Source organism: Channa argus, chromosome 7 (assembly GCF_033026475.1).
Source record: "Channa argus isolate prfri chromosome 7, Channa argus male v1.0, whole genome shotgun sequence".
NCBI lineage: Eukaryota > Metazoa > Chordata > Actinopteri > Anabantiformes > Channidae > Channa > Channa argus.
This window is the reverse complement of record NC_090203.1, coordinates 10,294,508-10,305,475: the sequence shown is the minus strand read 5'-3', so window position 1 is coordinate 10,305,475 and position 10,968 is coordinate 10,294,508. Positions and strand designations below refer to the sequence as shown.

Genomic DNA, 10,968 nt, shown 5'->3' with positions numbered 1-10,968 from the left:
TGGGTGTCTGATGGGTTATGTCAAGAAAATTTATACCATCATTACAAAGCAGCTTTGAATGTGTGCTTGTATTATGTTTGGACAGCAGTGTTTAATAGTATGTCACAGCTTGTCCAGGCATTGTTACTACCCTGAATTCTGCTTCACTTGATTTTTCTCAATTTTATTTTCTTGCAGAACCATGTGCTATGTCTTTTTTTTTTTTTTTTTTTTTTTTTTTTTTATTACTATTTTTTAAATCGTATGATAAACACTTTCACTTTATTGAGTTTGGGTGCGTCTTTGTTTACAATCTCTTTTTTCTTCCTGTTCAGTCTGACACATTTGCTGTTGCCTAGTTTGCCGCCTCTGTTCTCTTGTAATCAATCTCTTTTGTAGGTCTCCCTCTGCCTGGTGCTTTTCTCCCTCCCATCCTCCTACTCTCTGCTGCCTACTTTTCCTCCTACAGTGCTCCTGCTCTCACCGACATCACATGCATGCTAGTTTAACCCCCTCCCTCCACTCCCATCATACTAATCTCTCCTTTTTGCCCACTCCCTCTCCCACACATTGTCCTCTCAGTAAAAGATGAGAGGGGTGCATTTCTGTATGTGTGATTGATATGTTATGTAAAGACACTTTTTTCAACAACAGGCTAACAATACGATTGCACTAGCAACTGGGTTTTATCAGACTTTAAATGGATTCAGTGGGTGCTAAGTGCACCATTGTGAGTAAATTTGCCCGATTTATGACTTTAGTGCTGTACAGCTATGAATTCTGCTTGCTGGGTATGAAAACTTTGATCACACACATATTTTGCTCACTGCAGTTGTCTCAAAAAAAAAAAATGTAATTGCTAAAGGTAGACATTAATCCCTGCCTTGTATCTATTCTAATTGCAGGGGTTTATCTACTTGAAGTAATACATGGCTGCAGAACTTTGAGGTCTGTGTGTTGAATTGTCCATCTCCTGCTAGTGTTGTAATTTGGCAGCAGGGGGTACAGCAAGCAGATGGCACTGACAGACTGTAACTTACCCACCAGGGAGGGGAGGTCAGTACACACTGGGAAAGACTGCAGAGACAAAGAGGTAGGAGGGAAGGCTAATAAGCATGAAGGCATTGTTGCCACATGGGCATGATGTATTAAATTTGAATCCTTCCAGCTGGTTCATAAGTCACTTGCCACTGCCCTCTGACCTTGATTTGTGCAACTTCTGTATTGCTTACACAGTCACCTTGGCAATGACAGTCACTTTCCAAGAGTATGACATCACTCCAGACAAAGAGAGATGAGAAGGAGGAGGAAGATGATGAGGGGTGGGGGGTCCTCTCTGGCTCTACAAAACCTACAGCATCCCAGCTGATGCCCCAACTCTCAGCTTCTGCCAAGAGGATCGACACAAGGGGAAGAAAATCATCTCTTCAATTCATTTCAAAGTGAGAGCAAGGAGTAGGAGGAGCCAGGCGAGTGGGATAGTGATGCTCCCAGCAGGTACGTACAAGTGAGAGGTAGCTGAGAGACTGGATATGGAGAAGAGTCTGTGAAAGCAGAAGACGCCCAGAGCTTTGAGAGAAAATAAACAGGTTAGTATTTTAAATTTTCTTTTAAATGGTTTATTTAAACTGTTAAATTAGGATTAGTTCTAGCTGCATGTGTTTTGTACATTGACTTGTAAATAAGACATTTTGTAGAACATGCGTCATTACAATTAAAACATTAAAATCATTTTGACAGTTTACTCTAAAAATAAATCCTTATTTTTCCTCATAGCCAGAATTTATTTATTTTTACTAAACAATAACCAGCAGCAGAAAGTTTTTCTGTTGAGACAGACTGTGCGTAGATTTATTTATCTACTCATTTGTTTAACCAGATTTAAAAGCCAAAGCAGGCGCGGGGGCAGCAAATTAGTTTCGGCTAGATGCCCTATATACTCTATATCAGGCTTTTGGGTTGCTTGTGTATGTGTAATAGGTTATCTGCATTGTCTATATAAATATAAAATAAATTCATTTATTTTTAAATGTGAGTATTTTACAATCTTGAGCAAAAATTGAAACCGTAATAATTTATCTCAAGAATACTTTAAAACTGAAATGTTTTAATTTGAATGTCTTTGCCTATAGAATTTAAAATGTTCCACATTTTATCTGCGTTTGTCTTTGTAGCCTCTCTGTCTTCACTTTTTAATTTCATCGTTCCTGCTCTTCATCGACGTTGCCATGCTGTGTCCTGTGCTGCTGTGTGCTTTTCTGCTCCTCCTGACACCCCTGGAGATCACAGAGGCTCGCGCTCTGCGTCCTTCTCCTGATGCTGTGCAGGTACAGAGGGATGGAGGGGAGAGGGGGGGAAGGATACAAAAAGAAGGAGAAAAATGGATTGAGGAGAATGTAGAGTGGTTGAATAGTGGAGTGCAAGAGAGTAATGAAATGTATCCCTGATTGAATTATTCTTCTTTGTACACTCCCTGAAAATTAAATTTATTCTTTTTTTCCGCTCTGCAGTTTATGGAACAGTTTCTGGAACGCTATAATGATCTTTTGACCCTGGATGACCTAGAGAACCTGTTGAACACCCAACCAGATGAGCAGTCGACTTTCTCCTCTGGGGCCAAAGCAGTGGAGTCCCCCAAATGGGCTGATGTACAAACACAACCCGAGACCCCCTGGCTGCGGCTGCTTAAGGGCGCCCTGGCCAATCAGAAGCGAGCAGAACCAGACCGGTCACGGCGGGGCTGGAACAGGGGCTGCTTTGGGCTCAAGCTGGATCGGATCGGGTCCATGAGTGGACTGGGCTGTTAGTAGAGCGAGAGAGACTGATTACATCCTTCTTAGATCATAAAGAAAAACACAGGCAAAGGTGTTCACCTGCACTGAAGGATGTTTACATGTAGTATGGTGTAAATTTGCCGTGTTGCTAATGTGGTTTTAATAAGCATAAATCAGATGCTTCATACTGTTTTGTTCAACGGAGTAGCTGTTGTTTTTCCATGTGAAAGTATTAAACTAAATATTAGAATATGCGAGTTATGTTTACATCAACTGATCATCTTTGGCTGCTGGGCTTTTTTTCGTTTGTTTGTTTTTTACTAATTTGGCACTTTATGTATTTGTAGCTTTGTCTGTGTACAATAAATATGAAGATGTTAAAACATTTTGTGGCCAAAGCATTGTGTGTAAAATCCAGTGTAATGGACATGGAGATCCAAAAATGATGGCACCTGTTTTTTGTTACTTATGATTTGCATGAATAAATAGATTTTGACATTTATGGTGTTCTGGTTCCTTTTTGGTGTTGTTGTTTTCTCTTACAGAAAGGAGATCGATCACATCATATCAGTTTGTCCTTCACATGCAAGCTTCACATTGTCCGGAGGAAGACATTTCAGATACATGTTAAACATGCTGTGGTGCTGGGTATTCAATATAAGATTGTGAAACATCTGCATACTGCTGGCAGATATTAGACTACAAACTACAAACTACAATTAAGCAAGTTATATTGAAAACTAATGCTCAATAAATCTGATAATGTTTCGCCTGTTTCAGTCATTAATCAGGCAAACTAGTTTTACTTTCTCACATTTTAGTGCTTTTTGGTTTGAATGATTGCAACGTGACCACTGAGACAAATCAAGAATTTAAATGATGTCACCTTGGATGCTGTTCAGAACTACAATTGTTAGTTGCAGGCCCACACATCATACATGCAAAATATTGGTTCTTAATGTTTTTGTGGAATTTTAAACATTAAAAGAATAACATATTGATGCAGTTTTTCTTTAACAACACTTGATGGCACTCTGAGGCTGTTGTGTTTCTGTCCATTACCACACACAGCTGCCCTCTGGACTTTGTACTGGACTTTGTTGAAGCTGGAAGCCTTTTTACATGCAAACAAGACGGACCACATATCAACACATGGCGATCTATGCTTTTTGTAATCTCTGCACTTTCTGATGAAGTAAACTGGATGCGCCCTTACATACTCACAACAGATAAAACTAAAAACTTAAAGTAATGCTGCTGTTTTAAATGAATCTCTGAACTAAATTAATAATTCTCCCAGATATCGTATCCCATGGCCAGTCATGTCCACTTTACACTAGGTGAAGTTTGGCTGTTGTAATGTAGAAAGAACATGTGATCTGTATGAGGTGGCATTTACAGTACTGAAAGTATAGTATGGCCCATGTAAGAACTCGCAGCCAGAGTCTAATCTTAGCCTGACCTTTACTTCCCCTCTTGGACCTTAAGCTGTAAAGCAGAGGCCAAGACTGCTATGCATAAACTTAGGGTTGTGGAAGTTCAGCCATGTCCAGAGAACTGGACTGCAGCCATAAAACACCCCAGTGCTGCCCGGAGAGATATGTCTCCTACCTGCAGCAAAATATGTTTAACCACAAGAACAGCTGAAGTGAAAAACACAAGTTACTGGCTGCCAGATAGATAATGTGATGCACGTTCATTGGACTGTCGTGATGCCATGGGTAAGGTTTCAATTCACTGTCAGGACTGCCTGCTGGTGAGGCCCAGTATACACCCCGGTAGTTTATTTCTAACATGATTCAGTGTGAATGGCCCTCTGGGTTAAAGTGACAATCTCATTATTTTGATCTAACATTTTTAATTGCCTCAGGAGTGCTTTCCTTTCAAAGACACACAGTTGCCAGACACATGAGTCAAAATGAATTCAAATGAAAGAAAAGAGAAATGAACTGATGTCTGGGCCTTGTCATACTTTTTATGGAACAAACAAAAGTGAAGATGCTTCATTTTGCAGCAGTGTAACACATTGCCAGGACCTTGAGAGCAGCACTTCTGTTCAGACAAAAGCAACCTGTCTTTGAGTGAAATGTTTTTGGGTTTTTTTTGCATTCAGGTTCTGTCATTTCTAATCTAGACAAAGCAACACTTTTACTAAATGGATTTAAACAGACCCAGGAAGCCTTCTCTGCACATGTGTAGCGATCATATGTTCATGTTGAATAACGAGGATTCACCCTTTAATTTCTGCTAGGGGGATGGCGAGCTAGAGAGAGAAGGGTGAGCGTCTGAAAGTGAAGGGTCGTGGTCTTTGGAAATTAAATGTCAGAGTCAGAGATCAGAGATTTGATCCCTCGCTTGCTCCCTCTGTGTCTCTGTGTCTGTATGCAATGAGAAGGTCAGGAAGTAACCCCTCTCTCTTTTCAGGTCACTATCTGAGGACTCAAAATAATCTACCCAAAATAATACCTGGACTTCTTAAAGGAGGGCTGGTGGCACTGGACATATGCTGAAGCAAAGTCAATACAGATTAGGACCTATAACTGGCTGAAATTGGGTAAAAAGAGAAAAGTTTCTAGGGTGTTAATCTGACATGAAGTGAAGTTGCAGAGGCCAGTGTGCATGTCTTTCTGCAAGCTGACGACCTTGACATTCAGAGGGGAGTGGGTGTGGGCGGGGACAGGAGTAGTGACCATCAAGTGGGGGTGTGGTTTTAAAGTTTGTTCAGTCATAAAAGCACACAGCTTCACTTTACTATTCCCCACTCACACCCGGAGTCGCAAGACAGACTGAGGCATCTCACAAACGGTAAATAGCTTTAATAATTGAGTGGTTTCAGTCGGAGAGGGTCTGAACTCTGCAGGGTTTCAGCAACAGGCTGCAGGACTCAACACTTAGATTTAGATCACCTGGGGACAGTCTGCATGTGGTTGACTGAGCCTTAATTTAACACAGCTTTGGTCATATAGTCACACTGAAATCACTTTTGATTATTTTATCTACTGTGAATCCAAATGTTTATGTGGATGTAGAACTGTAATGTGTTTAGATCCTACACTTGCAGTAAGTCCTTTAATTGTTATTGTAAAACTGCAGACTGGCTCTTACATAAAAATTTACTTGGACGAGTGTCCCTGATAGCTTATCTGTGGAATACTCTTCCATGTTATTTAGATCTATTTCTTATCTCTGCACAACTGGAGTATTAACTGTTGCTGTGTGCCATCATAAATGCTGGTTTATCAATATTTAACCAAAGGCATTATTCCTGTTTCTAACTTTTCTTCCCAGAGGACTAGACCAACCCAGGCAAAATGGTGAAAGTTGGCATCAATGGGTAAGCAAATATGTTCCTTTTCTCCCTTTACAATGAACCAAAGTCTGCCTTATTAAGGCAAATTGGCAACACACTTCAACTCTGTCTACACTCCAAACTCACCATGCCGCACCACATTTATCTGTGCAAACAGGGAGTGTTTAACATGTGTCGTAACATTAACACTTTTTATTTATTTATTTTTTAAGATGACCATATTTAGGATTTAAAGCTCTTTTGGAAAGTGCATACTTTCTTACATTTAAATTAAAATCTGACCATGTTACTGGCACACAAAGGAAGGCATCCAGTAGGTAAATGATTTGGTACAACTTGGTCCTCAGTTGTTCAGTTGAATTTTCCTAATGATTACAAAGTCTTCAGCCTGACCTTGTGATCTGAATAGCAAGACAAACCGCAGACTGCAAGCACTTTAATCGTGACACCCCATTCGTCGGGGGGGTTGTAACAGGACAGGCACACATGCCAAACAGTAGACGTCATTTGGTTGTTGCCGTGTGTGTTGTGCCAACCCCTAGTTTTGAACTTTGGCCCTCAGCAGATAACAATATGGGCAGCAACTTCCCCATGCAGTGCATACGAAAGTTTTGTTCTATCTGTGAGGTAAGTCGAAGAGGAACTGCATAAGTAATCTAATGTTAAAGCATGGCTTCAGCTGAGAGGGAGACATTATCTCTCCCAACTCTTCCTCCTCCCCTCTGAGGTCAGAGTGCATCTCTGCCAGGATTGGTAGTTAAAAAGTAACTCTGCCACTGATCAAACTGTGTGCTGCCGTCACCAGGATTACCACATTTAGGTCATTTTAACTTTAGCCTTTCAAGAGAGGAGACTATGAGAACTCTTCAGCCATATGCTCTGAAACACATCTCCTTCAGCCCCTCCTCCTGATCTCTGCCCTTTCTTCAGCTGTGGTTTCAGGTCTCCTGGGGGGTTTGGGAGTTTGTATCTCACACAAAAGGGGGATGGTGGAGGAGAGGGAGAACAGTAACGTGGCCCATGCTGGCCTAAAGTTTACAGTCCACCCCCCCAAACTTTAACTGTCTGTTTGTTCACACCCAAACATCTGCAGCTCCATTTCACTGTAATGGGGATTGAGTTTGGTCAGTTACATGGTGTCATACTACCATCTAGAGGCCAGACTAAGACACAAGTGTTCATGTTTCAGATTTGGCCGCATTGGTCGTCTGGTGACCCGTGCTGGTTTCTGCTCCAAGAAGGTGGAGATTGTGGCCATCAATGACCCTTTCATTGATCTGGAGTACATGGTGAGTGAAAAGGATTGCTATAGAAGGCATTAAAGTGAGCCAGAAGCTGTTTTGTTTTAGGTTCTATTGACTACTCAAACTAAAAATTTGCAAAATTTGCTCAGCATCAAGATGAGGGCGATGCATTAACCTGATATATTAAAGAACACACACGCTGAACTTCTGCAGACATTAGTTTTGCATTAAAATGCAAATATAATCTCTCTGGCTGCTCTTTACATTTGAGATGTTCACTTTTTATCTACTCATATTTCCTTTTAGGTCTACATGTTCAAGTATGACTCCACCCATGGCCCCTACAAGGGGGAGGTCAAGGCTGAGGGTGGCAAGCTGGTCATCGATGGACACAAAATCACTGTTTTCCATGAGTGAGTTCAAATTTTCTTCATGCAGAACCCGTTTCATTGGCATGTTACAAGACACCAGCAAAAAGAAGAACTTAGAAATGTGCTGTGATCCAACATGTCTTTCCCTTTTTCAGGAGGGACCCTGCCAACATCAAATGGGGTGAGGCTGGTGCCCATTATGTGGTGGAGTCCACTGGTGTGTTCACTACCACTGAGAAGGCCTCTGTAAGTATTCAAAAGCCTCTTGCTCCATCTTAAACTATGTTGCATTTCCATTAGAGAATGGAGAGTGTGACCTGCAATTAGCAACAGAACAGATTTAATGAGACTTCAATGCAACATTACAGGCTCACTTGAAGGGTGGTGCCAAGAAGGTCATTATCTCAGCCCCCAGTGCTGATGCACCCATGTTTGTTATGGGTGTCAATCACGAGAAGTACGACAACTCTCTCCAGGTTGTCAGGTAGGAAGTGGTCTCTTTGTGTTTTGGGAAACTGGAAATTCAGTATTTAAGTCTGAACATTTTTTTTTAACCAGATTATTTAACCATTGTATTGTCTCCTTAGCAATGCTTCCTGCACAACAAATTGCCTGGCCCCTCTGGCCAAGGTCATCAATGACAACTTTGGCATCATTGAGGGCCTGATGGTGAGTATTAAAACTCAGAACAGTCTGACAGATGCTAAGCAGAACCTAAATCAGATTTGACCTTATGGTTAGAGGCTCATCATCCCATCTCTTTCTGTCATCAGAGCACAGTTCATGCCATCACTGCCACCCAGAAAACTGTGGACGGCCCTTCCGGTAAGCTGTGGAGGGATGGCCGTGGCGCAAGCCAGAACATCATCCCTGCTTCTACTGGCGCCGCCAAAGCTGTTGGCAAGGTCATCCCTGAACTCAACGGGTCAGTGCCCAGAATGCATGACTTTACCAAAGACCTCTCTGCATGAGCAGGACCTGCAATTTGACTAAATTTTAGAATGGAGCAGGAGACTGTGGCGCAGGAAGGTAGAGCGGTCGTCCACCAATCTTGCAGTTGTTGGCTCAATCCCCAGCTCATTTGGTTAAGTGTTGAAGTGTCTTTGAGCAAAACACTGAATCTTAACTTAGTTGCTCCTGGTGAGTGTTTGCCAGCTGCATATCAGCTCCCCTGTGTGTGTGCAGATGGATGAATAAGAAGCAGTGTAAAGCACTTTGAGTGCCAATAGGTAGAAAAGCATTATGCAAGTGCAGACCATTTAGCACCAAATCAGTCATTGTAGTAAATCCATATTTTACAGGAAGCTGACTGGCATGGCCTTCCGTGTTCCAACCCCCAATGTGTCAGTGGTTGACCTGACAGTCCGCCTGGAAAAACCAGTAAGTGACATCAGAGTCAAGTCATTCATAACATCTGCTGATTCAGGTAAAGTGCTTTGTCATTAAGCACTGTAGTACCAAACTTTTAAGAATTGGGTGAAAATGGTCCCTAACTACAGCTGCTTTAGGAAACTGGCTCTTAACAGGTAGTTTCTGACATATTAGGAATGCAGTTTTAAGAATCTTAAATATTGTTTGGCTGCTCACCCTTATATAAATAAACCGAGCTGTTACAAACTCATACAAAATGCCCTCTGTTGGCTAACAACACACACAGCTCATCCTAACACGTATAAATCCATTTACAAGTTTTAGGTTTCAGTCAGAATCAATAAGCTCTGGGCTGAATGCCACAAAGAGGCACATCCATGGGGTTTAGTATAAAACAAAGCTTTTCTCCACAGGCCAAATATGATGACATCAAGAAAGTTGTGAAGGCTGCAGCTGAAGGACCTATGAAAGGCATTCTGGCATACACGGAGGACCAGGTGGGTTTGAGTCCTTTTCATCTTTCTCTGATCAGGTGCCTGCTTCTCAGTTTGACATGTCTTCCCTCTGCTCCAGGTTGTCTCCACAGACTTCAACAGCGACTCTCACTCCTCCATCTTTGATGCTGGTGCTGGCATTGCCCTCAATGACCACTTTGTCAAGCTGGTTTCATGGTATGAATTAAGAATGCATTGCATTTGAATCCCCCCATTTTTTTTCTTTCTCCCCATTTATGCTGAACTATTTTACTTTCCTTTACAACAGGTACGATAACGAGTTTGGCTACAGCAACCGTGTCTGTGACCTGATGGCCCACATGGCTTCCAAGGAGTGAAAGAGCAAAGTTATACATTCACAATGAGACATTGTATTAGATATAGCTCTGCTTGTTCCATCTGATAGTCGACCCTCATTGTGCACCTGAGGAAAGGTCCCACACAGAGCAAATGAAAAGATTCAAATTGGTGACCAATTATTTTTTTTTCCATTTGTTATTTCCCTGTTCTGTTCTTGTGAGATGGCGTGAAGCTGTGAGTCTTCATCAGTCTGTAGTACTGACATGCTGCAGACAGTGGTGGAATAAAGTCCTCTGTTTGTGAGATTTACACTGTCTTTTCATTCCACAGAGCAAATCCATACAAGCTGTAGACTTTTAAGGGCTCTTCATATTCACTTTCAGTATACAAAACTAAGTATGCCCCTGTTAGAGATCACCAAAATGTTAATTACAAATTCCGAAGTTAATACTAGCTAAAGCTGAGGAGTAAAGTCAACTAGAAAAGGCAATTTCCAAGGAAATTACGTGGGAGAGCTGTTAAGTCGCCCGGTAGAGGCCGACCGCTCAGAAGCTGCTGAGAGCAGAGGCGTTTGTACGTTCAAAGCCGCAAACGCTGAAGAGAGATAAATACAAACAAAAAGAGAGAAGAAGATGACAAGAAAAAGAGAAAATCCAAAATCCCAGGAAAAGTTGAATTCAGAAAAGAAAAAAAGTAAGTAACAATGGAGTAAGTAAAAAGTTGATATTTAAAGTGTAAAGAAACAGAAAAAGAAGCAAAGTAAAAAGTTCCTATTGAAAGTGTAAAGAAAAAAGTAAGAAGGGGAAAAAGCAACAACTTGATTAACAAAAGTGGAAAGAAGTAGTAAGAAACAAAGGAAAAGGTAAATATTCCCAAAGTTAAAAGAAACAAAAAAGAAGCAAAGTAAAAAAGTTGCTATTAAAGTGTAAAGAAAAAAGCTAGAAGTAACTACTTAGAAATGAAGGAACCATTTTAATGCTGAAAAACTGTTAAAGTTGAAAAGAGCTTTTAATTTGAAAGTGTGTTTCCTGTCTGTGTCTGTGTGGTAGTTTGTGTGTCCACTGTAGGGAGACTTCAAAACAAACTTATTTTAGCATTTAAATGCTAAATAATTAAAATAAGAAT

The 10,968-nt window shown here is 41.1% G+C and overlaps 2 protein-coding genes across 2 annotated transcripts; both read left to right on the top strand.

Annotated features, from left to right (window-relative positions):
* Window positions 1-1,336: 1,336 nt before the first annotated feature.
* nppcl (natriuretic peptide C-like) lies at window positions 1,337-3,255 on the top strand. Its single transcript, XM_067510516.1, has 3 exons — window positions 1,337-1,568; window positions 2,154-2,306; window positions 2,490-3,255. The coding sequence occupies exons 2-3, from the start codon at window positions 2,208-2,210 to the stop codon at window positions 2,784-2,786; spliced, it is 396 nt and encodes a 131-aa protein (XP_067366617.1). The 5' UTR covers window positions 1,337-1,568; window positions 2,154-2,207; the 3' UTR covers window positions 2,787-3,255.
* Window positions 3,256-5,462: 2,207 nt separating this feature from the next.
* On the top strand, window positions 5,463-10,148 carry gapdh (glyceraldehyde-3-phosphate dehydrogenase). The gene is made up of 12 exons (XM_067511168.1): window positions 5,463-5,558; window positions 6,042-6,087; window positions 7,253-7,352; window positions 7,614-7,720; window positions 7,834-7,924; window positions 8,047-8,162; window positions 8,266-8,347; window positions 8,452-8,603; window positions 8,980-9,058; window positions 9,463-9,546; window positions 9,623-9,720; window positions 9,812-10,148. The coding sequence occupies exons 2-12, from the start codon at window positions 6,065-6,067 to the stop codon at window positions 9,879-9,881; spliced, it is 1,002 nt and encodes a 333-aa protein (XP_067367269.1). The 5' UTR covers window positions 5,463-5,558; window positions 6,042-6,064; the 3' UTR covers window positions 9,882-10,148.
* The last annotated feature ends 820 nt before the right edge of the window (window positions 10,149-10,968 follow it).

Excerpts from the sequence above, each read along its gene's own strand:
- nppcl (XM_067510516.1), top strand. The coding sequence starts at position 2,208 with ATGCTGTGTCCTGTGCTGCTGTGTGCTTTTCTGCTCCTCCTGACACCC. Across the intron at positions 2,307-2,489 it reads CTTCTCCTGATGCTGTGCAG|TTTATGGAACAGTTTCTGGA; the intron begins GTACAGAGGGAT and ends TCCGCTCTGCAG.
- gapdh (XM_067511168.1), top strand. The coding sequence starts at position 6,065 with ATGGTGAAAGTTGGCATCAATGG. Across the intron at positions 7,353-7,613 it reads TCATTGATCTGGAGTACATG|GTCTACATGTTCAAGTATGA; the intron begins GTGAGTGAAAAG and ends ATTTCCTTTTAG. Across the intron at positions 8,348-8,451 it reads GCATCATTGAGGGCCTGATG|AGCACAGTTCATGCCATCAC; the intron begins GTGAGTATTAAA and ends TTCTGTCATCAG.